The sequence below is a fragment of the Staurois parvus genome, unplaced genomic scaffold (genome assembly GCF_062004578.1).
Source record: "Staurois parvus isolate SC_StPar_1 unplaced genomic scaffold, SC_StPar_1.0 ptg000133l, whole genome shotgun sequence".
In the NCBI taxonomy this organism is placed as follows: Eukaryota; Metazoa; Chordata; class Amphibia; order Anura; family Ranidae; genus Staurois; species Staurois parvus.
The window spans coordinates 14,435,530-14,462,096 of NW_028317929.1; the positions used below are offsets into that span (position 1 = coordinate 14,435,530).

General features: G+C 40.3%; 1 protein-coding gene across 1 annotated transcript in view; it reads right to left on the bottom strand.

Annotated features, from left to right (window-relative positions):
• Positions 1-3,572: 3,572 nt before the first annotated feature.
• HSPA4 (heat shock protein family A (Hsp70) member 4) overlaps positions 3,573-26,567 on the bottom strand; it is a 51,193-nt gene continuing 28,198 nt past the window's right edge. Inside the window, exons 5-19 of the mRNA XM_089673039.1 lie at positions 26,073-26,172; positions 21,281-21,414; positions 20,108-20,352; positions 19,136-19,212; positions 18,270-18,421; positions 17,783-17,889; positions 17,554-17,687; positions 17,206-17,387; positions 17,021-17,107; positions 15,072-15,224; positions 14,252-14,377; positions 8,375-8,482; positions 6,746-6,865; positions 5,963-6,124; positions 3,573-5,049 (exon numbers count right to left, since the gene is read on the bottom strand). Of these exons, the coding sequence (XP_089529165.1) occupies positions 4,849-5,049; positions 5,963-6,124; positions 6,746-6,865; positions 8,375-8,482; positions 14,252-14,377; positions 15,072-15,224; positions 17,021-17,107; positions 17,206-17,387; positions 17,554-17,687; positions 17,783-17,889; positions 18,270-18,421; positions 19,136-19,212; positions 20,108-20,352; positions 21,281-21,414; positions 26,073-26,172 (2,088 nt within the window). The 3' untranslated portion in view covers positions 3,573-4,848. The remainder of the gene's footprint in view (positions 5,050-5,962; positions 6,125-6,745; positions 6,866-8,374; positions 8,483-14,251; positions 14,378-15,071; positions 15,225-17,020; positions 17,108-17,205; positions 17,388-17,553; positions 17,688-17,782; positions 17,890-18,269; positions 18,422-19,135; positions 19,213-20,107; positions 20,353-21,280; positions 21,415-26,072; positions 26,173-26,567) is intronic.

Genomic DNA, 26,567 nt, shown 5'->3' on the forward strand with positions numbered 1-26,567 from the left:
AGCAGGAGTGGCTGGGGGGGGGGGGGCACGGTTTGACTACAGACAATACAGGCACGTTTGTGCGCTTGCACAGCGTGCCTGTATTTCCAGCGGAATGACACAAGGGGGGAGATTTACTAAAACGGGAGCACTCAAAATCATGTGTAGCTGTGCATAGTAGCCAATCAGCTTTTAATTTCAGCTTGTTCAATCAAGTTTTGACTATAAAACCTGGAAGCTAATTCATTTCTCTGCACAGTTGCACCAGATTTTGGACTCATCAGTTTTAGTAAATCTCTCCTAAGATGTAAACTGACCACATTAGCATGGAACAGTAGCCACGCTAGCGGGGTCACTTTATTATCAGGAGGAAGGACACCGGCAAGATCAACCAGGTATTATTCAACTCAATACAGGCAGCACTGAAAGAAATAGCAACATTACAAAGCATATTATGTTAACCATTTGCCCTTCAGAGGATTTACTCCCCTTCTTGACCAGGCCATTTTTTGCGATACAGCGCTGCGTTACTTTAACTGACAAATTGCACGGTCATGCAATGCTGCACCCAAATGGAATTTATGTCCTTTTTTTCCCCACAAATAGAGCTTTCTTTCAGTGGTATTTGATTGCCTGTGCCTTTTATTTTTTGTGCTATAAACAAAAAAAAAAAAAAGGCAATTTGGGTAAGGCGCGCACCCCCTACCCAGAAATGAAAAATTGTGTGTGTGTTTGTGCGTACATCCCTCACTTTTTTTAAAAATATTTTATTATATCTCTTCATGTGAAAACACTGAAGAAATTACACTTTGCTACAACGTAAAGTAGTGAGTGTACAGCTTGTATAACAGTGTAAATTTGCTGTCCCCTCAAAATAACTCAACACACAGCCATTAATGTCTAAACCGCTGGCAACAAAAGTGAGTACACCCCTAAGTGAAAATGCTCAAATTGGGCCCAAAGTGTCAATATTTTGTGTGGCCACCATTATTTTCCAGCACTGCCTTAACCCTCTTGGACATGGAGTTCACCAGAGCTTCACAGGTTGCCACTGGAGTCCTCTTCCACTCCTCCATGACATCATGGAGCTGGTGGATGTTAGAGACCTTGCACTCCTCCACCTACCGTTTGAGGATGCCCCACAGATGCTCAATAGGGTTTAGGTCTGGAGAGATGCTTGGCCAGTCCAACACCTTTAGCCTCAGCTTCTTTAGAAAGGCAATGGTCATCTTGGAGGTGTGTTTTGGGTCGTTATGTTGGAATACTGCCCTGCAGCCCAGTCTCTGAAGGGAGGGGGATTATGCTCTGCTTCAGTATGTCACAGTACATGTTGGCATCCATTGTTCCCTCAATGAACTGTAGTTCCCCAGTGCTGGCAGCACTCATGCAGCCCAGACCATGACACTCCCACCACCATGCCTGACTGTAGGCAAGACACACTTATCTTTGTACTCCTCACCTGGTTGCCGCCACACACGTTTGACACCAACTGAACCAAATACATTTATCTTGGTCTCATCAGAGCACAGGACATGGTTCAAGTAATCAATGTCCTTAGGCTTTCTTGTGCATCATCTTTAGAAGAGGCTTCCTTCTGGGATGACAGCCACGCAGACCAATTTGATGTAGTGTGCTACATATGGTCTGAGCACTGACAGGCTGACCCCCCCACCCAGTCAACCTCTGCAGCAATGCTGACAGCACTCATACGTCTATTTGCTAAAGACAACCTCTGGATATGACGCTGAGCATGTGCACTCAACTTCTTTGGTCGACCATGGCGAGACCTGTTCTGAGTGGAATCTGTCCAGTTAAACCACTGTATGGTCTTGACCACTGTGAAGCAACTCAGTTTCAGGGTCTTTGCAATCTTCTTATAGCCTAGGTCATCTTTATGTATAGCAACAATTCTTTTTTTCAGATCCTCAGAGAGTTCTTTGCCATAAGGTACCATGTTGAAGTTCCAGTGACCAGTATGAGAGTGAGAGCGATAACACCAGGTTTAACACACCTGCTCTCCATTCACACCTGAGACCTTGTAACACTAACGAGTCAGGATACCAGGGAGGGAAAATGGCTAATTGGACATTTTCACTTAGGGGTGTACTCACTTTTGTTGCCAGCGGTTTAGACATTAATGGCTGTGTGTTGAGTTATTTTGAGGGGACAGCAAATTTACAGTTATATTCCTTTTTTTTTATTGCAAAGTTTGCTGGAAAGGGTATATAGCAACGTGCAGAGGGTTCCTTCAGAATTTCTAGTATTAAAAAGCATTTCACCCCTTTAGAACCTGATGGATAAACGCATGTACAAGCTATTGGGATTGCAGCACAGGTATGTATTATCAGTGGTGAGGGAAAGACACATGGATGGTCTGTTACTTTGAAAGCTCAGCATTGCAAGCTGTGGCTGCAGTGTAGGGTAACAAAAAAAAAAAAAAAAAGTCTTCACTACATAAAACATACCAACATTAATACAAAAAGAAAATGTACCATCAGGCAGTATTATTCCGAGTCGTAAGGGATGAAGGAATATGTAAACCAATGTTTAGATCTTTAACCTCCCATTAGGCAGATTAAAAGAGAAAAAAAAAAGTGTTTTAGAAGTGTTTAACATCTACAGAAGCATGTTGTAGTTTTTCTGAAAAAGCATGTGTGTAATAGATGGGACAGATATCACTGTATGTCTGTCACAACTAATAGGTTGTTTAAACGCCAAAACATAATCCAAATACACTATATTGCCAAAAGTATTGGGACACCTGCCTTTACACACACATGAACTTTAATGGCATCCCAGTCTTAGTCCATAGGGTTCAATATTAAGTTGGTCCACCCTTTGCAGCCATAACAGTTTTAACTCTTCTGGGAAGGCTGCCCACAAGGTTTAGGAGTGTGTCTATGGGAATGTTTGACCATTCTTCCAGAAGCGCATTTATGAGGTCAGGCACTGTCAGACAAGGCGGCCTGGCTCACAGTCTCCGCTCTAATTCATCCCAAAGGTGTTCTATCAGGTTTGAGGTCAGAACTCTGAGCAGGCCATTCGAGTTCCTCCACCCCAAACTCACTCATCCATGTCTTTATGGACCTTGCTTTGTGCACTAGTGCACAGTCATGTTGAACATTAAGGGGCTATCCCCAAACAGTTCCCACAAAGTTGGGAGCATGAAATTGTCCAAAATGTTGGATGGACTTATTGCACAGGTGCAACCTATCATGGTACCATGCTTGAATTCACTGAGCTCCTGAGAATGACCCATTCTTTCACAAATGTTTGTAGAAGCAGTCTGCATAACTAGATGCTTGATTTTATACACCTGTGGCCATGGAGGTGATTGAAACACCCAAATCAAATGATTTGGAGGGGTGTCTCAATACTTTTGGCAATATAGTGTACTTTTACAGTGTTACTAAACCCAGCATTCTGCATTCACTATTTCTGGTCTCCCAAGGTACACATGTACAGTAGCTGTATAATTATGCATAGCAAGTAATGTGCAATAATATTAAAAAGGGTCAGTCACTGGCTGCCCAGAAAACAAATGAGGTAGGTGGTGCAAACTTAATGACAAAAAGGGAAAAACAAAAAAAGACTTATGTTGCAACCCAGCAATTTTATTGTCAGACAGGAACTGCTATAGGTGTCAAGAGTTCTGGTTATAACAACACAATAAAAAGAAAAAAAAAAAAAGTGTTTTTAATGCGATATGAACTATTAACCTTAATTATGCTACAGTGTTGTACGCAGGTATTCCAAGTGGTCTGGGATGCCTTATGTATAACACTGCAGCACAATTAGCACGTGCTGAGAAAATAATCCAGTTTTCTTCTGGGATCAATATGGTTACTAGAAATGAATATCACAAAACAAATACTGAACACTTGTCTCATGTTTAAAATAACATGAAGGATGATTGACATACAAGCTGCATTGCATCTTGGTGCAAATGAATCCACCTGCACCCATCAAGTGATGACCATTAACATTAGCTCCCAGTTCCACAGCAATCAATTCCACAGCTATTCTTTAGGCAAGATGGGTTAGGTAATGCACAGAGTTCTTGGAGATTCAACAGTACTACAAAGGAAGGTTCTTGGCCTTGTGTTGTATTTGAACTTTCAAATAAGAAATACCTTCTGTATAAGCTCAATTTTCTGATATGGTGGAAAGCCAACTATTGCCTTACTGGATTCATTAGCGCTCCATCATGGATAGTACTTTGCTTCTAGAAATACATAGGTTATATCTTTACACAAAAGTATGGAAAACAGAATATTCAATGGATAAAGCTAGTCCAGCGCTTTAGGAAAAATGAAGACAGTGGCTAGTGCTGGGTTTTAACACTCCTATTTCTTGGTAGCCCCATGAAGCAACCAGGCTTCCATGCAAAAGGATGAGCTTGCTGCCAATAACCAGCTGCCAGTGGGGCGGAAATGCAGTGCACAGAAACAGATGCAAATCAAGACTTCAAAATCTGCTTAGAAACACAAAATTATGTTGCTATAATTGGGGTAAGTGCTTTTTTCCAAGCAATTCAGCCATTTGTAGAACTTGAATACTACTCAAGCTACAGACCTGGCTTAACTGCTGACAAAAGCCTACTAGTTAATTGTGCAAGTTACAGTCATTGCTAAAACTGCAACAATGAGGAATTGCTGCAAAGTAACAAAAATTAAAAAAAAAAAGAAATGGACATCAAAACAATACATATGTCAAAGGGTGTAGAAAATGCAGGAAATACAGGGGCTGACTAAGAAACTACAAGTAATTTGCAGTCATAATTTTTCTCTGATCGGTATTTTGAGCTGTATGAAGGTAACAACTTAAAGCTTTGTTATACTGTTTTATAATAGAAATAGATAATGGAATTTATTCAATGTCCATCTCAGGGAGTTTCTTTTCTGCTTCAGAGGCAGCTGAATCTGAACTCTGCTCTGTGGCCTGTGGCCCTTGGCCATTTGTGTTATTGTCTACTGGTCCATTCTGCTCGCCTGCTTGCTGCTCTTCTTTCGGGGGCTCCACCTTGGGTTTTGGTTTGGAGACTATGGGGTTACAAGTGTTCATCAATTCCTGGAAAACAACAATTGAAATAGTCAATTTTGTATATGAAATTCAGAACAGACACAAAAATGCATTTCCTTAATTGGGAATTAAAGTGGAAGTAACCCCACTTTAATATCTTTTACCTACATGTAAGCTTATAATAAAGCTTACCTGTAGGTAAAATTAATATCTCCTAAATGTGCACCGTTTAGGAGATATTTGCTCCATTTGACAGGCGGCACATACGCTCTGAAGGAGCCATTCCTTCAGAGCACTGTGCCGTGGCCCAAGGCTCGGCTAGTCAGACAGCCGGAGATCGCATACCCAGAAGGAAGTTTAAAGCCTCTGCAGTGGTGACAGCACGCCACTGGAGGGCTTCATTTTAAGGTACGTCCTTTAAAATGTGCAAGTATGCGATGCATTACATTACCTTGCAAGGGATCTCTCCTCCCTCCCCCAAGTTGCAGTTTACTACCACTTTAAGAAGGAAAGGGGGGTTGGTGGGTTGTCCTTTTCTAAAGAGGACAATGCAATAAATAAACATGCACCTTTGACTGGGCTATGACCTGTGCCAAGTGCCCTGCAAATGACAAAATGTCATCAAATGACAAGAATACACAGCTACAGTTTAAATCCTGCAGTCCTATCTAAAAGGATAGTACAGTAGGATAAAAGGGGCATGCACACTGCATAACCTAGTATATATGTGCGTGTACTAGAACAGAATGCCAACAAATGACAACAAAAGACATCCTAGGTTTTTCATGGCATGGATCTATTTTTCAAGCATGTTTTGGGTGTAAAGATATGCTCTTACAGCTTTTACATGACAGATGAGCAGGATGTATAATTAACAAACACCATATATCAAAGTGTCAAAAGTGTGAACTGCACATGTTCCTAGCAACCACACCCCTAAGGAAAAAAAAAAAATACTCACCTTTGTTTTAGCTTGAATATCCTTTGTTTTAACTACTGGATCTGCAGTAAGATTCTGCTTCATCTGTAGATTCATTTTGTTGTTCATCCACTCCATGGCTTCATTTATACTCTTTTCAACTTTGTCCATATCAGCGGGGTCCAGGTGGTCGTATGCCTCTTCCTATATGGAAAAGTCAGATTAGTCCAATTCAAAAAACAAATTTAGGCTGCTATGCATTCACCGGAGCCAATATAAAGCAAAACTTCCCATAATACTCCATAAATACACTGGCACTACAAATCCCCAACTCAATGCACCACAAAAACAACTGTGCATACATATGTACAGGGAAATGGAGCAAATGGTATGTTCGACTGTCACAGATTTCCACTAGCTGTCTACTGGGAAGGTACAGGTTGACACAATTGTAGTGTTGCTTTATTACAGGCAAGACTGCATAAGAAGACAGACTCTGAAGACAAGATTTTGCTTATTAAGTTGTATATACTTGCCAAAGTATGAAGCACAGATAAACAATCACGCATACTACACATGGTTTAAAAAAGAAAAAAAAAAAAAAAAAAAAAAAAAAAAAAAAAAACTAGTGACGTTTTTCCTTTAGGAGAAAGCTGGAGAGGCATGGAAACTGACATCAGTTAATTCATATCCAGACATGCCTGCGAAGGTGTGTATTCTCCCAAAAGGCAAAATCCTATTGTAGCAGCACACTTTCAGGCTGCCTCCAAATACAAAAATAAAATCTCAAGGAAGAAGAAAAAAAAAAAAAAAAAAAAGCAATACCTTGCTTTTGAAGGCATGAATAACTTTCATATAAAGCTGAATTTGTTTCCCAAGCTCATCAAAGGCCTTTGGTCTCTCTTCAAACTCTAGGTAACGTGCTTGTATAGGATGGCCTAAATTCTGGAAAAAAAAAAAGTGGAAAGTGAAATAAAAGCAAACATTCTAATCTTGATTTAACTATTTAAATTGAACTGTAATGGAAAACTTTAAAAGTGTCTGTAAACTTTTTTTTTTTTAAATAAAAAAAAAAAGTTATACTTACCTGCTCTGTACAATGCCCAGAGTGGTCCCTTTTCTTTTTTTCTGGAGCTTCCCGCCGATGCGGTCTACTCCTCCTCGTGTGCGCCTCCACAGCCTCCATGCTATGGGCACATAAGTGCAGGCGTGTCCCAGGCTGTATGCATCCATAGATACACACCGTGCCCCACTTCAGCCTCACAGGATTTAACTGACATCAGCAAGAGCCAATGGCTCCCACTGCTATCAGTGCAGCCTGTGACAGCAGGGAGAGGACAGAAGAACTGCAGTTGGGCACATCGCTGGATTAACAGAGGACTCAGGTAAAAGTTTAGAAAAGGGGATGGGGGGGGAGACAGGCATTGGAAGGTTTATTACCTTAATGCAGGGAATACATGAAGGTAAAAAACAAAAAAACAAAAAAAAAACAGAACTTTTGTTTATGTGATAACACAATCAATATCAGTTAAATGCCAAGTGTAAATAAAAATCAAATCCAAAGTGATCTATATATACCTTGTACACCACCAATAAAGGTTAATTCATGCTGAATACAAATAATATTGTGTAAATAAAACATCAAAACTAAAAAAGTATTATGTGCAAATTAACACCACGTGTGAAGACTGAAAAAGTCCATCCAAAAACTGTGTTCACCCATGGATCCCTTGACCCTGTCACACACAGCTTCTTACCGACGGTGAAGACCCCAAATCATAGATGTCTAGGCAAAGCTTAGAAGTGTGCCTTGCTGTGTCAAATTTTCCAATCTTGTATCATAGATCATACTAGCAAAGGACTGCACAGTGAGCTTCCTCTCTGCAGATGTTACCCAGCAAAGGAAAACACATAAATCTTCCATAGCATAAATCCGTCAGATATCTCAATTTAAAGAGCTGCATATCTACTTAAATAAGCAATAAGAAATCTCATGTAAACTCCACAAACCACACCGTTCGTACCGGATCCAGCAGACTCATGTGACATCAGCACAAGTTCTAGGGAGGAGCTTGTGCTGATGTCACCCACATCTGCTGGAGCCAGTACTAGTAGCGTGGTTTGTGGAGTTTACATGCAACTTGGATTTGATGTTTTACTAATACTTGCCCTTTATTAACAGACATTGATGGGATCATTTTTAAAATCTGTATTGGGCGTCTGATTTGTATTTTCAGTACAACAGTTTGGGAACATAATATTTGTGACATTTGAATTTTTTGGTTGAGAGCAGCTGTAATTTAATTTTTTTTTTTTCGTTAGCACTTAGCGTAGTTTTTTTTCTTATTAGAGTAAGATAAACTTGTAAGCAATAACATTCTGACAAGTGTTGACACATGGAGATTTACAAAAGAAATACGGAGAATGAATCCACCATATTCCATGCTAACCTACCTTTAAGTCTGTTAACTTGTCTATATAAACTTGTTTTGATTGATCCTCTCCATCCTCATACAACCAGTTCTCTGTATCTTCAAGCTTCAGGATGAAACGGTTTCTGTCCTAAAACATTAATTTCACAGCAGTCAAAAAAAAAAATAAAAAAGTATAATATAATATAAATGTATGTATGTTTGTTTATTAGATACACGGGGAGATGGGAGACACGGAGTTGCTAAAATATATAGAATTTTAACGGCACTAGACACTGACACAAAATTAACTTATGTAGAGAAATGGGGAAAAGATATGGGTAGGGAGATAGATGATGAACAGCAGAGGAAAATGTTTAGATTAACTCACGAAAATATTAGTATGAGAGAAGTAGAATTAAATTATAAGTGTTTAGTTAGATGGCACATTGCACCGACTGTGGAGCACAAGATGAACGGGGAGAACTCTCCACTGTGTTGGAGAGGTTGTGGAGAAGTGGGTACACTATATCACATATGGTGGGAATGCTCAAAGATACAGGTGTTCTGGGGGAAAATCGTACATTTAATAAGGAAAATTACTAAGATCGATATTAGATTGGATCCAGAGTTATGTCTTCTTCATATCTCTGAACTTACAGTGAGATCATATAAGGATTCAGGGATTTGGTAATTTTTGAGTGCAGCTAAAAGCTTGATCCCTAGGTTTTGGAAAAAAAGGGAGGCGCCGACGGAAGAAGATTGGTTTATCAGAATGAATCAGTTATGTGAGATGGAAAGACTTTATTATACACCTATAGATGGCATGGAGAAGTACTATAAAAAAATGGGGAAAATGGGAAGAATTTAGACAGAAAGTGAAATATACTTGATTTATACTTCTTGAAACGAATAAGGTATTTTAGAAATGAGTTTTAGAAAGAAAAAGCTCTCTCGGATTAGACAAGAAAAAGCAGAGTGGGCGGGAGGGGGGTTACGAGGATGGGTGTGGGTGTGGGAGGGATTTAGGGTTGTGGGAATTAAATAAATTACGAGGAATATAATGATCTTTTAATGAAGAAAATGTTTGTTAATTATTTTTGATTGAAAACTAATATTTATAAAGAAAAAAAAAAAAATATTATAAATGTATGTCTTTATCAAATCAAATTATTCCACAAGTGTCAAAGACTCTAGTCTTTGTAAAAACTAGCCTGCATTATGAACCTCTGCCATTTTGCTCTTCCAAACACAATCAAATAAAAAATTTGCAAGAACCACTATCTCATGGGGCAGTGGATTACTAAGCAACAATTAAGCGCTTTGTGTGCAGCGGATTTCCATTCATGTATACAAATGCCACTGAGCACCATGCTAACCATCCGTGGCAAAAGCTGGCAGCATTTGTGCGCAAGTGCGGAAATCCACTGCATGTGCGCATGTGTGCTGCTGGTTTCTTCCAGCTCCCAAATGCCTAGCATGAAAGAGCAGTGGGGGAGGTATTAAAAAGTAGTTTAGTTCCACTTTAATAAGACCACCCATCACAATAGATATCCAACAGTGAGGGGCAGGGCTAAGGTAGACCAACAGGAAAAGTCAAGTCATACCATTAGCAGCAAAATATCTTCCCATCTACTGAATGCTTTGACATGTAGTTTTTAACCAAGGTAAGCAACAAACACCCTCTTCTATAGGTATACCCATAGCCAAGACCTAACTGGGTTTTGGTTTTGTAAAAGGCTTTCCATGTAAAATAGATCCCAAAAGATTCAAAGATTTCTGCACCAGCACCAGATGGTATCTAGTAACACGCCCATATGCTGGTGCCACCAATTACCAGCATCGCATATAAACAGACATACAGCATGCTGATAGATGGAGGGCCCCCTTTAAAGTATTACTAAACCCCCGGACCCTACATTCACAATATCTGATCTCCCACAGTACACACAACATAAGAAGTGCAATTATTTTAGTAAATATAAACTGCTAAATACCTTTTCTCATCAGCAATTGGAGCAGTCCTGTGACTTCAGAAGAGCACTGATTAAAGCTTGTAAGAGGAGTTTTCTTTCTGCTCTAGGAGGATGTGAAACCTCTGACCCTCTGTCAGGTCAGTGCTGATCATATGCACCCTCTCAAGAAAAAAAAACCTCTCTTAAAATACACACCAAACTGAGCATGGGCATGTGACCACAGGTTCAGTGTGTATCAGGTGTCATTTCAACAAGAGGAGAGGCAGGATCAAAAAGGATCAAACAGCCTTTTTACACAATGCAGAGGATTAACCCCTTAGGTTCCACAGTGAGTATAACAAGCATGCTTTACTGCATATACAGACTGATTTTACTGTTGTGGGTTTAGGAACACTTTAATTGCATACACATTATAGCTTAAAATTTAATCCCCTATATTTTGACTTTCAATTTTAAATTAAACCAGTTTATTACTTACCTTATTTTAGACCTAGCAACTCATGTCTGTTGGGAGGAGCCTGCAGGATGCTGCACATACCTTCCTAAAAACACCACAGCCCTACCCAAGTACGCTTCTCAAAAGCCATCAACTCTGATGCAAACAGTGGACTGGCTCCTGGGGATAATCATGCAAATATCAAAAACACCTTCATGGGCAGGGTGTCAGTACTGAGGAGTGGACTTTCCTAGGCAGTCTGCATTTGTATGCAGACCGCCCTTGGCAACAGATCACAGGTGATACGGAGCCTACCAGAATGGAAAAAACTGAAATCTACTGTATTTCAATGGAAAGGGAGCAGCCAAGGGATAATATAGCTTGGGTGAAAATAGCAAGATTATATGCTGGACATCCTCCAGCCAAAAAATGGGGAGAGCTCTAATCTATCTGCAGCTTCTAACGCACACTGTGAAAAGCTCAGAGCGTGCAGTGAAATCAGACTAAGCAGATTCCTTACAGGAGAGGAGCCTATGCAACTGCAAGACTGAAGGTAAGGCAGGAGGTCAGCTTTTAACCAGTCCTTACATGGGACTGTGAAAAATGTGTCCCTCCCTACCTCACAGGTGTATACAAACCATCTGTTTAACAACAGAGATCCCTGCCTGCAGCAAATTTGTACAGTTGCACTCCTATTCCTACAGGTTTCACAGGTCTGCTGTAACTAAAGCCCTAAAAAGAAATGATATTCCATGGATTAGCCACAATTTGAGGTACTTCTCCATGAGAAACACTATAAAAACCCACAAACAAAACGTGAATTGTAGGCATCCCTCCTTATTTATTATATAGCCCTAGTGGTCCTTATCACCAAAATGGTAAATTCATATTTTACATTTGATTTACACTAGTATCTTTCCTCATGTGTACCAGTGTACAAGCATTTGCATTTTCCATCAGTTATTCAGATCCAGAGCAGATGTCGCAATATTTGACCACGATGTAACTAAATGGAAAAATCAAATATAAAGCAAAGTGCTTTGCATGCAGAGTAGATAATGTTTTGGTTCAAACAATGCACTGAAGGGACAAAAACCTGACTTCTCTCATCAAGCATCTCGTGTTTTCTGCCTCTATATTAGTCTATGTGTCCATGCACACATTTAAAAAAGGAGCTTAGCGCCATTTAAAAGGCAAAAAAACCCCACTGCCACGTGTAAACACGTCCATACGTGCATTAATGCTAGGAGAGTCAAGTACTTGAGTGTTATTTCATTTCAATGACCAGAATTCTGGTCAATGAAATGAACACTGAAGCACTTGAAGTGCCAGTACATGTTTACATGCATCAAGTATTTATTTCGGCAAAAAAGTGGCTGACAAGAGAAAAGGCATTTAGGAGAAGTAAGGTAAAGCCCTATGTGCATGGGGCCTAACTCGTCACACTCACAACATGTACAACTTTTCAGGCATCCTTGTTGACAGTTTAAACAAAGCTGATGGCGTTTCTCTACCGAATGGCGGCTATAGAGCGGTTGTCCAGTTCTGGGAGGGCGTCATGACATCCTCCCAGAACGAGCCCCCAGCGGCACACACCCGACACTGTCAGTGATTGCTGTGTCCCATGGACACAGCTGATCACATGACTAGGTAAAAGGCCAATCACAGTGGCCTTTTACCATGTGATCAGCTGTGTCCAATTTTTAGTGCAAAAAATAAAAACCCCAGTGGCAATTAAATACCACCAAAAGAAAGCTCTATTTGTGTGAAAGAGATTATAAAAATGTCATATGGGTACAAGGTTGCATGACCGCAAAGTTTTCAAAGTGGAAGAGCATTGAAAGCTGGCTTGGGCGCGAAGGGGGTAAAAATGCTTGGTAGGCAAGTGGTAAACAAAAAAAAAAAAAAAACACTAAAAAAATGACTATTTTAAATTTACTTGAATCTTTTTTCGCTCTTTCTATAAATGACTTATTCCTTGCAATGTGCCTTTACAATTGCAAGAAAATTGGACTACTCCATTTTAGTCAATGTGATAGCACAGCCTCCTCCCTTCTTGCAAGTCCTAGCCCTCTACTTCTGGGAGTGTCAAATTACTCAGTGTTGTCCCAGCATCTCTACCCCTTCCAACAATCTTATGTAGCCACCAGGGAGAAGAATAATAGAACACTATAGGGTGTCTTGAGTGGGAGACATCACTCAATCTGATGACATCATGTCCAAGATGGCAGCACTCAGGAGCAGTCTCATGGCTTCTGGAGGCCGACAAAAGGGAAGGTTATTACATGCATAAAAAGGCCAGGAAGTACTGGAGGCTGAGAAAAAGGAAGAACAAAAGAGTTCCTGTGGTTCCAAGAGTGCAGTTCTCTGCAGGGGCTTGCTGGGACTGGAGTCTCACAGGAACATAGTCAGTGGGATGTGCAGTTCAAGCTGCAGGCAGAGATATGATCAGCAAACAAGGCAAAATTATCTGTTCAGACAGCAGGCAAAAATGTGATCAATAAACAGGCCAGGGGTTAGTAGAGCTGGCAGGAAGAGGCAACACTGCACTGGTATGTGGTGGTGGACAGGAACACTATTCCTTACTTACACTGGGGACTACTGTGGCAGTAATCGGTAACACTGCTGCTGACTTAAACTGGTCTGGTGACACTGGGACTGGTGTGTAGACAATCAGGGACTGGTATACACTGGTGTGGTAACACTGCGACTGGTGTTAAGGTGATGAGGAACACTGTTGCTGGCATACACTGGTCTAATAACACTGGGACTGGTGTGACGGTGATCAGGGACAATATGACTGGTGCAGCAATGATCTGGAACACTGGAAGTGGTGCAGTGGTAATCAGGGACAGTGACTGGTATCACTGACATTGTTCTGTTGTGGTGGTGATCAGAGATAATATTTGGAGTCACTGACATACAGCAATATCAGAAGCAGCCAGCCATTGTACATAACTGTTCTGGTGACAGTATGCAAAAAACAAATGTCACCAGAGCAATGCAGTGTTACCATACCAACACTCTACAACCCTGGGGAGGCAATTTGGATTTTTTTTTTTTTTTACAATGATGATCACTGTATAACCATCATTTACACTCTGTGGCATCCATTCCTAATGTCATTGTTTACTACTGTGATAGCTGTGATTGGCCAAAGGTATCACAGGGTAAAGAGACACTGATTGGCCCTAGACCATGTGATCCCTGTGACCCATCAAAGAGATCACAGTAGTAAGCAATGGTGTCATGAATGACAACCATTGTTTGCTACTGGACATGTGACAGCGATCACATGGTACCAGGGCGAAGCACAGCGGTCTGGTACATCAATTGGTGATCTGCTGTGTCCAGTGGACACCTAATGTGTTGCTGTGTCTTCATGACGAGGTTTGACCACCCAGAATATCATTTGGTGGTTAAAAAATTATTACTAAAAAAGAAATTTAACAATTTAAGAGAAGTGAAAATCCCAGAAACAAATACGGTGAAGTGAAGTACCACTTACATCTTCATTGACAAATTTCTCATAAATGCCACACAGCTTGTCCCTCATCTCATATACATATTCTTCAACAGCATTCTTGGCATCATTTCGCTCCTTTTCAAGCTTATCCTGCATGATCATCTTTCCCTGGAGAACAGAGGTAAATAATTAACATATTAAACTACTTATTTCAGTGCCCAGCATTACAAGTAACTGTTAATATTTCATCCGAAGACAGGCAAACATCTAATAGCAGAAGACCCAGGTCTATGTGTCATAGATCGATTAGATGACAATCAATATGTTTTAACTGTTCATATGAGGTGCGTTTTGACAGCCCATTAATTTCAATGACCTGCTAAACATGCAGGAACTCACAAACATTACAGTAGGTTTCATCATTAAAATATGGAGGCACTATGTATTTTGATGGCAGCAAACGCCGTGCAAATAAATGGCACCCACACGACTGCAGCTGGCAGCATATTCCAGTGCAGGAAAACACATACTTCTGCACGTGTTCCTACACCACAATTGGTGTGAACAGACCCTTAGGCAGTTACAGATAAACAGTAAGTATGCACAATCCTTCCTTCTTGTCACTTGTATCACATAAATATGAATACGTGCAGCAGACAATTCAACAAAAGGCATTACATTAGAGGACTAAGGTTATTGGCCATAAAAAACCCCAAAAAACTCAACAGCATATCTGCCTTTCTGCAATCCCTTCAACATCTGCCAGCCTGAAATGTCAGTCTCTTTGCAGGCACCATTACCCAGCCACCCCTACCAATTCCCAACATCTGCCAGCCAATATTGTAATACACAGTCTACAAACCTCATTTTCCAGAAACAGGTTCAACATATCCCGCCCTATCTGCCATGGAGGATAGTGATCAATAGGCAATTCAATTGTACTAGTCTTCACTTTAGCTTTTTTGGCTTGTGGAGGTTGATCCGTCTTCTTGTCTTTAGGTGTTGCTTGTGAAGTCTAAAAGTATGAATTAAACAAAACAATTTCACAGACATACCAGAGATGTGGAATATTCATTAAATTAGTAGCACTTTGATGCCATATCTAATAGCGATGTGACTTTGCACTATTATATACGTAATATTGGTCCAACTGTTGCAATCTAGCACCTGGCTTCTTTGTTAGTTCACGATCTTTGATTTTTTGGGACTTCAGCTGTGGCTGTGTGATTAATTTACACATATTGGAACAGTAGTTGTGGACTGTGACTCAGACTGTGGACTTAATATGTTTTATCCAGAGAGTTGATACCTTGTGTGAATGACAAACACACCCTAACCATCCTCACACATGGACTATTCAGAGCCCATTACTTATTGTTGTTAATTTGAGCACTTTACTTGTGTTTAATGACTGCTACTAGTAATCTGTCTGCTTTGCAAAAACTGAATGTGAAGAGCATATCTATGATCCTATAATATTTTCCACATTAAGTTTAAAATGTTTCTAGCCTACTCCTATTAATCTGAACAATCTTTCAAAGATCCCCACACATTTACATCCTACAATTTCATGACACATTCACTAGGCTCTGTGGGTAGGAACTGCTGTGTCAAAGAACTCACAGAGTCTATCTTCTGAACAACAGACATGCCAAGAGTCTGAGTATCAAGTGGTACAATCTGTACAGGAACCACTGCTTACAGGCAGCAAGGTATCATGTAATATGTAGTCCTTAGAGACTGAAAGTAAAAAGCAGGGGAGATACTGCAAATCATGCTGCGAATCCAGGACATTGTGGAACGATGGCCAGCAGTCAGGCAGATCTCACAACATGAAAGGAGATTTTTCAAGCAAATTTATATTGGGTTGACAAGAACAGGTTTGTATCGTTTTCCCACAATGCTATTGTTATAAAATAGAAATGAAGGCTATGACCATAGATCTTCTTTAAGCCAGTTTGTTTACTGTTGTTCATAGTATCATCCCTGCAATGTTATAATGCTAATAATGGTCCACAATGTCCCCAACTTGCAGATAATTATATCACTTCAATAACATTTTCAACAATCATTTCATGAGGACAGAAGTAAAAGCCTCAAAAGCATTGCTTCTAAACATGGAGCGTCTGTACATTGTCGCTGTGCTTCTGCTGGTGGAGTCAAACCATACTAGATTTACTTGCAAGTAGTATGCACTGATGCATCCACCTACCTAGCCTCAGGCCTGTATGTATTTCTAGTGACACCTATAATACTGTTACCATGGACTGCTCAATTATGTACCTTTAACCAATTTCCTTGCAACGTGTCCGAGATCTACAAAACACCAAACATGTGGAGCAGAAACACTTGAAAGCAATCTTCCCATAGGTCCAGCGGATATATAATTTTGGTGCAGTCTAGTTTGGTAGAACCTGTATGACATATTGCTTAGTGTGCAGCACATGGCATGCGAAAGTGATATTCTCAGCAAATCATCCAGAACAAGTTTTAGGTCTAGCAGACCCACAGCTGTTCCAAAAAAGTGTTTCTGCAACTGGACAGGTTGTGGGTATGGTGGCAGATTAAACGCAGAAATCAGGTGCAAGTTACAGAAAAAAATAAATACTACCATAGGTCTCTACCTTTACCCAAACTGATCCACTCAGTAATGTAAAAAAAAAAACAAACAAACCCCACACACAACACCTAAAAAGGATCACTGATCCATTGCATGTACTCATAAGTACTGCAATCATGATAAACACAACCAGAGCTCTATTCTGGCTGATCTGCAGAGCATCTACAACCAAACAACTGAATTTTTGGCACCTCCATTTCTTCAGGATTAGACTTAGTTTCTGCCTGTGTGGACTGAGCTTCTTCTTGTTTAGCCTCCTCTTGATCAACTTGCATTTTCTGGAAAAGAACATGTGAAGTCAGATAACAAGTATGCATGACTTGCTTCTGATCAACAGTACTCTAGTACAAGAAAAAGGAACAGAACACAGCAATACCTCCTCATCTTTTGTAGTCTGGTCAGTTTCCATAGGTTCCTCAGAATCATCTGTTTTTTGGACTTCAACAAGAGATGCACTAGATACACTAAATATACCATGGACATTTACACGGACTTTCACTTTCACTTTGGAACTGGATCCATCAGCTTGAGGGGCAACCTTCTGTACATGGAACTGACCTGCCAAGAAAAATGAATATGGAAAAGACTGCAATACAGAAAACAAAATGTGTCTATTCCCATCAAACACCTGCTTTAGAAAACATGCACAGAAAGATAACAGACCTTTTATAGTCTTGAAATTGTATCATCTGAACCCAACAAGTATTTAACTTTAAATTTTTACCTAATGAAGGGTCTGGATAGGGCAATTCTTTGGGTGCACTATAGTAAGCATCCAAAGTGAAAGGTTCTTTTCTGTAAAAGGTCAACACTTTGGAGAAAGGAGCTGCGTGGTTCTTAGGAAATACCTCACAATCACTGCAAAAAAAAAAAAAAAACACACAGATAAAAACATGAACAGAGCCACATCAATTTTTATACATTAGTGGACTAAAAGTGTAAAGAACCCTCACCTAAGACCTTCCTCTGCTGGAGAATTCCATTTCAGTGATATTGGGTACGGTACAAGATCAGTAATGGAAAACTCACGAACTTTAAAGGCTGGGGATAGAATGGCACACTACAACCAGAGAAGCAAAAAAAGTCAGACATTAAAAGCGAACAGGCAGCAAATCAGTTCCTTCCTACAGAACATTCATGTAAATAGAATAACTACATAAATTGAACGACAGCCAATCAAGCACAAACTTTTCTACATCAGCTGTATATGGCCATGCATGCTTACACTATATAGAGTGGTTACATGGATTACTTACAAGCAAATAGAGAATTAGGTGTTACTTTTAAAACACTTGAGTTATGTTTTTAGGACATTTTAGTTCTAGTTCTAAGAAATTACAGTCTTTTTATACACCAAAACAGGTTCAGACATGTCGGAGAAAAATTAAAAAAACCAACAACATTGCCTGAATCTACAATACACATTGCAGTGACTCTTACCTGTAATGCACAGCCCCTGGTTACAGCTTCATCAGCATTCAACGTCGTGCTGACTTCTTTACCAAAGAATCGTATTATTCGTTCTTTAACAGCTGGAATACGTGTAGCACCCCCAACTATCTCTACTGCATAAACATCTTCTTTCTTGAGCTCTGTGAAGACATAAAAAAGGAGTGAAACAAAAAGGACTAAAAACATGAGGCTCATCACCCCAAAGGACAGCATAAATATCTAGCACCTGGTTATGCTGGTTTTCATTACCTTGTTCTAAGTAAACAAGAGCTCAAAAAAAAGCTGTATGTTTTTTTCACCCCTCTCTCCAATGGTAGATAAAAGAACGAATAAAACACACCTTGTCTGATTTAAAGCTGAAGAGTAGATATGGAGTATTTTGTAAAGTTGGATTGGTCCAGCTTGCAGAAATTTAAGTATGCATGTACCATACCTGGCTGATCCCCACAGAATATGGAAATCACTGCATTCACCGAGAAAATTCAAAGTGTTCTCTAAATGGCACCCATGCTGAGTGAGAGCCCAACCTCCTGTGTTCACTAAGCAGGACACTCACTTGGAACCAGGAAGCTAGTAGTGCTGCCTATCACAGCGATTTAAAACTTCCATGAAGGATCAGCTAGGTATGACATATGTAGAATTACAATTTGTCCAAGTTGCTATGCCTGCCTTTTTGTAAAGGCTCTTCTGTATGTTCCTTAACTCACTTTAAGAAGCAATAAACACATTTGTGGAATTAAAAGAAGGAATTAAAAGAGAAGGGTACAATAAATGGGCATCATTTCCATGAACTTTTTCTCCTATATTACCTAAACTTGTTCACAGAATAGTTTAAGCATTTTTCTTTTACTTACTAGCTTGCTCTAAGACGCTGCGTAGAGGCCCTTCAATTCGCGACAACAGGCTGTCACACATTTCTTCAAAGTGACCCCTTTGAAAATGGAGGAAAAAAAAATACTGTTCGAACAAAAGAAAAACTGTTTCCAATACAATAACTGATTTGGTCTGCAGACTTGCCCCACAGTGAGGTGAAGGTAGATGGTAGTACTTGGGTCAGAAAGCTGCATAGAGCAGCAATTCTACCATTATGCAATTTAGCAACTTCAGTTTGCTTTTCAGCTAAACAGTATGACATGGATTTGTTTAGTTTATTTGTTTTATTATTTTTCTCTGCACCCCCACCCCACACAAACTGCTAGAAGCAGATCATGTGACCGAACCAGAGTGCTCTTCAGCATAGGCAAGTATAGACATCTTTCCTTTACAGGCAGTTAGAACACGCTTTGGATGGGGGAGGGAGCAGGCTTAACCCCTTCAAGCCGGCACTTCCCGACCCTTTAAAAGTTTCAGAAGCAGGGAGGCGGGGTTTAGGGTCATGTGACTGCCATGACACGCTGTCACATGATCGGGAAAGATCCAGATCGAAAGAGGAGATCGTGACCTTTCCGTGAGTACCGGACATGTGTGCAGGGCACGCGCTGTCGGCACATATGTCCTTTTTTAATAGAACGCAAATGTGCGGCCTCCCGGCGTCTAGGTTGGATGGCGTGAAGTGGTTAAGTATAGTTAGGATTTGACTGGACATGCACTTTAACTGATACAATACTAGAGAAAGTTATTGTTTATTATATTTTGGGAGTGCAGAAAGGACACTTTAAAAAGTATGGTTATGCATAGTATCCAGTCAACTTGACTGAAAGGTAGTTTTAGGGGTGGATACTATTTCAAAATTATATCCATCAATGTACTCACAAAAAAGATCTTTGATTTTAAAGCTAATGCCAAAAAAAGGGCTAAGCTTCAGAAATATGCACATTGATAAATACCTGTTCATTGTTCCAGAGACATCAATATCATTCATAAAACATTCAATATTTAGAGGCAGATCTGAAGCATTTGCACTCATCAACTTCTTCAGCTTTTCGCACTCTTGAGCGAGTCGCAGTAAAGGCCTAATCTTAGACTTGATGTCCAGTTTATATTTCTTTCCAAACTCTTCGCAAAAATAGGCAACCAGAACATCATCAAACTTCCTTCCACCAACATACGAGTCAAAGGCAGTAGCTAATACCTGATAGATATTTAAAAAAAAAAAAAAAAAAAAAATTTAAATAAATAAAAAATGGATTAGGTTATGCAGCATCTTCTGATGTGTGACACTGTAGGCAATATATGAACTCTTGCAACCAACATTAAAGGTGAAGGAGCAACAAAAAGAAATAATTGATTCGGCAACTACTCATGTCACCTGTCTGGTTGTGCATTGTGAAATACAAGCACAGAATTACACGTTTTTGACAGATAAAATTAAACAGGTAATTAAAATGGTCATTAACAGTTTGTCTGGAGTTTTGCTTTAAAAACAGGATTTCTGAAACATGATAGATCGATATTTCCCTCAATGCATCTGGCCACTGTGATTTAGAAGCTTGTAACCACTTTTAGGCTCTATACGCACTAGAGACTGAAGGACCATAATAAATCCTCTTCATTGCAACCCCCTGTACAGGAAAGAATCTGAGGTGATTTGGGGATTTGGACTGCTGTGTAGATGGCCTGTAATAAATCTTTAATAAAAGACAAATACAGTAATTATCTGGGAGACTTCACCTCTTCTGCATCAGTGTATAGAGCCTTCCCTTACTGCACTGTACCCTCAGAGGAGTAATTCTTGTCTACTTCCCCTTTCCAAGTACCTGTATCCATGTTTGCGGGTGCAGGTACTGCAGGGCAAATTGCAGGGTCAAAAGTGATTTCCCTGCGGCTGCATTTTAAAATAGGTACATTTTCTGTGGGAAATTCAGACACAGCAACCCATTCAAATGAATGGGCTGCCGTGCCTGCACAAACGCAGGCTGCACATGTGTGAACCTAGGCTTATAAACTGTGTTACTCTGGCACCTCATAATTTCTTTCAGATTGTATATATGAAAAAAAAATCTCGTTAACATTATGTGCTTAGCATTGATCCTCTAGAAAACATGAAAATTCAAGCTTACTTTAAGTTTTCCTTTGTTAAAAGCACACACAGAGACTTGATACGCAGAATGTCCCATATCCACAAAAACCACAATCCTTGGCTTTTCTTCTGGTGCAGGTAAATCTTGTTTATAGATTCCATATGCAAGTGCCACTGTATTGGTAAATAGGGAAAGAACAGGGACAACAAAACTGTTTAACAGCATTTTAGATTTTTTGTTTCATTTGCAGAGGCACATGTTCATATAACTATTCCAAGACCATATTACTGTTTTATAAACAGGCCCCTAAAAGAAGACTTTTCAGAATGCAAGGGGATGTGTAAAGATTGTGAGAAAAAAAAAAAAAAGAAGTTTTACACTGGTCAGGGCTGCATTGTGGTTTTCAACGTTAGTGTTCCCAGGGTCCATCAAAATCCTGCACTTGTCACCCTCAATTCTCACCTGCTCAATTCCTACGGCACCATTCAGGCATTCCCAAAACTTTCATATTTCAAATCTTTGGCAATGCATATTATGAACGTGGCCAGAATGTGTGTTTCTGTACCCTGGCGGGTAACCCATCCATCCCGATTGCCAAGTGGTTCATTTGCATCAATAAAGTAGAGGAGATGGAGGAGATATTCACCACAGGAAATGACTGAATCCTCCATTTCACCAAGACCTGGGCTTGTTGGTTACATATATTATACTGTAAATCTACCAGCAAAAACACAGCAATTGTTAATGAATGCAGTTAGCAGCCCTATAGGCTCACCCAGTGGCATAGTTGAAAGTTACAGCTTTAAAAAAAAAAAAAAAAAAAAAAAAAAAAAAAAAAAAAAAAAAAAGGAGAGAGAAGGACATGCTCCACACTTGCGTGGACAATGTGACTCAACCCCCGCTTCAGTGGGTGTGTTTTCCCATTAACTGGCTTGCGGTTTTGAGGATCCCTTCCCCTCCTTTCTTTCACCTTGCCCCGTTTTTTTTTTTTTTCCATGTCTCTCCTGCTTTATTTTTTTGTTTTTTTCCTTCGTCTTGACATGGAAGTGACAGCAGACAAAGTCTCTTTGGCTTAGAGGAACCTTTTGAGATGGGTTCCTTATATGTCACAATTCAAGCTATTGTGCACTTCCAGAGTAACTTTGTAAGGTTTGGACTGCCCTTACCAGCATTTATCAGCTGCAATTTGCTTCCACCCCTCTCTTTGCTTAGTCTATAAGAGATCGCTATAAATTATGTACCAATGGCTATGTCATGATGTGTTCTGCTGTCCTTCCATTAGTGTTTTGAAAGCATAAAACTCCTCATAAACCTTTTACAGAATAGAAGAGAAAAAAATCCTGCACTTACACTTGGCCCAGAGAAGAACATATTTAGATCAGGGCATACACGGATTATCAATATAAACATATCATACAAGTGAACAAACACATATTGCAGACACTCTCATTGAAAACATGTCAAATGGCAATAACAGTCTTTCAGGTACAAAATCCAAACCAGATGTCAGACATCCCCCTTCCTCAGTTTTATGTGGCTGAAGGCATCTGGTGTAACCCACAAAATGTCAACTGAAACACAATCAATAAGGACTATTTGATGCCTATGTATGTGATGGCTGTACCATTTGACAATTTGAAATCCTTTGGATAAATTGACTGTTTGCACTTGAGAAGCTTTTGCCAAAATAAAAAAAAATAAAAAAATCAATAAGGACTGATAACCAACTAAGATATACAAGATCTGTATATAGTTATTGTAAAGCTGTAACTTCCAACACCAAAATAAGCAAAGTTTAATTTCATAGTTACATAGGCTGGATGCTGTCATATGCACATGCTGGACATTGGGAGCAGCAGGATAGCAAGGGGAATCGTAGAGCTACCCCAAAGGATGGAGCTGAGCGGGAACAGAGGAGAGCTTAATGACAGTAGAGTGAATCGGGGACCCCAGCGGTGAGCAGTGAGGTGTTTGGAAACGGAGCTAAAAACACAGACTGCATATAGGTGGACACAGGGGGCAATGTGATCAGTGCGCGAGATCAGAGGAGAGAACGCCGGGGGCTGTGCGCACTGAGGGATTGAGGCTGGGGCCCCGTGCGCACTGAGGGATTGAGGCTGGGGCCCCGTGCGCACTGAGGGATTGAGGCTGGGGCCCCGTGCGCACTGAGGGATTGAGGCTGGGGCCCCGTGCGCACTGAGGGATTGAGGCTGGGGCCCCGTGCGCACTGTGGGATTGAGGCTGGGGCCCCGTGCGCACTGAGGGATTGAGGCTGGGGCCCCGTGCGCACTGAGGGATTGAGGCTGGGGCCCCGTGCGCACTGAGGGATTGAGGCTGGGGCCCCGTGCGCACTGAGGACACAGAGTGATGGGAGTGGAAAACGAAAACACCAGGGACGATGTGATCCGTGAGCAGGAGCATGCAGAGAGGATGTCGGGGGCAGTGTGGTCAGTGAACAGAAGATGCTGGGGGCCATAGAACCAGAGAGCAGGAGGAGAGGATGCCAGGGGCTGTGATGAGTGAACAAAAGAAAAGAACGCCAGGGGCCTTTGATCAGTGAGCAGGAGATCCAACACTACTAGTGCTCAGAACGAGGTTAAGATAGACCATAAATATAAAACAAAATATTTCTATTGTATCAGAAGGACAGATAGGGCAACAAGTCACAAAGACCATGATAGCCAAACAGTATGCGGTTTACCGGATACTTGGGTTCTTTACATTGCAGATCAGATGAACACACTGTTGGGTGGGGCTGAGCAGGATCCAGGTGTCATGGAACATATTGGTACCAATGACAAAAACAGGAACATGAGTGTACTAAAAAATGATTTCAGGTTCTTGGTGCTCAGAAAAAGGGTGCTACTATGGGCAATGTTGGTAGTGTAACTAAAGCACCAATGCCTGTAAACTGGCAGAATCTTATTGCAGTCTCAGAACAAACAAGGAGGAAATATGCTTTTACCAGCGTCAAGTGTTTTTTTTTTCTTTTTTAAACATCCGACGTGCATGCACCCGAATAGAATAAATGCAAGGTCAGAGCATATTGGCCCCAAAAAGGATAATCAGGGGACGTTGGCTACAAGTGAGGAGAAGGCAACTGTACTAAATATATTCTTTTCAGTTTTTGCATACGAAAAAGGAGGGGAATAAAAGACAAGAATGTATTTTTAGTAACACAGCACCAACAAGTACCCTTGTGGCTAACTGAAGCCAGTGTTCAAAAAAAAAAAAAAAAAGAAAAAAAAAAAAAAAAAAAGGACTTGAAAGAAAACCTAATGTGAATAAATCAGCAGGACTAGATGGCTTACAACCAATAGTACTCAAAGAACGTCTTTATTCAATCTTACCAGCTATGTAACTACTCAATCAGATGATAGCAAAAATCCTTTTATAATTTTCCCTTGTACATTACTAGGATTTCAAAGCGAACACCGCTTCCCACTTATTTACATTAATATTGCCAAGTGAACAGCAATTACCCTCTCAGCATATAAACTCCAAAGTTTCCACATACATGCAAAAAAGCAAATTACTAATTTACTAGGCAAGCAGCAACAGAATGAAAGCATCAGATGATAATTTCCTCCATGGAGGGTTTGTCAGTAGCATCTGCCTCAAAAGACCTCAAAGAGCTTCCAACCCAAGCGGTCAGATCAGGTAATTCACCTCATAAACCTCAGACTGATGAGGTGACCAAATGATCATTAACTGGCCACCTGCACGTTTGGGTCTATGGTCATTTACAAAATGAAGAATTAAACTGTCCCCAACCCCATGACTGCCATATGCCTAGTTAAATATTTGCGCTCTCTCTTGCTACCACTGACTTCATTCTATAAAATGTTAGTTGTCTGGCTGTTACTGATTTTAAATAATCCTGGGTTATGTACCCCTGCAATATACAGTCAATTACAATGTGGATATGCCTTTTGCCAATACTATTCAACTTATGGTATCATTACACTTCCATGTATATTGTAAGACTGACATGCACAATTGAATAAATAGAAGTTAAAAAAAAAAAAATACTGAATGACCTAAATCAAGTATGCATGGTGAGATATTAGTGAAAAGTCCTGATAAAATCTAGTGCAACTGCATAAAAACCAATTAGCTGACAATTTTTTTGTGAAAGCTTAAAACAAACAAAATACCATGCACAGCTGCACCAGATGATGCTCTCTACAGTTTTAGTAAATCACCCCCAATGTGCTGTGACAGACATTTTACGGCAATGTTAAAAGTCTATCACCGCAAGTATGCACAGAAAACAATTGTTTCTTATGTGTCTCATTCACAGTGCAACACAGCATATGGCTGGGGTGCAGCATACTGCAATACAACACAGAAATGCTGTATTTTATCACAGCACACTGTGCTGAATCGAATGGCAATGTACAGAAGTGCAGTCTACTGCCATCATGACTGAATTGTATGTTTTGTACACTTCACAAAGTTTGTACAAAACAAAAAAAAGGAAGCATGTGATGCGCTAAATCGGGCAGCAAGCTACCCTCTACTGCAGCCGGCAAACAAGAGCTGCCAGATCAGTGAATTGCTCTGGCAGCTCTCTACGTTGCTGTGTAAAGTCACTCATAAGTAACCTTTTAGCAATCCAACTCTTTCACCCAAAGCTGAAATATTAACAAGGAATATAAAGTGATTAGAATTCAGAGCAGAACCAGTTTTAGGATCTATTACTAGCTAGGAAGAGGCAGCTTCTCAGTTAAAGACCTTCTGTAATTACACAGAAAGGGACTGCTTGTTGTCAAATCAGTCTGAAAATATAGCCTTTCCTGAAGTTTGAATGATCATTTTGATCTGTTACCTGCAGTAGTTTCATTAATTAGTCGTAGACAGTTGAGCCCAGCGATCTGTGTGGCATCCATTACAGACCTCCTCTCTGCATCAGTGAAGAAGCATGGAACCTGGAATAAAGAGAACACTGGACTACACATCATGACACACCTTTATTTATATACACTAAATACTAGATAAACACTATAGACGTATCAGTGTTCAGATACTCATATTTCAGTCCCAATTAGATTCATAAAAAGTTATGATAAGGGCAAAAATGTGTCAACTTTGTGCTTCCTAAACTTGTCCTGATGTCCTACCAACAGGTTTGTGGTACACACACACACACACACACACACACACACACACACACACACTTTTCCTTCGTACCGTTCTAGCTACGTTTGTATTTGCTCCTTGACTTATGATTTTATTTCCCTTAATGCATTCTCAGCATTACGGTAAAAATGCTTCAATGCTCAACCAACCCCCCCCCTCAATCTTAACTGAGCCAAATCTCGAT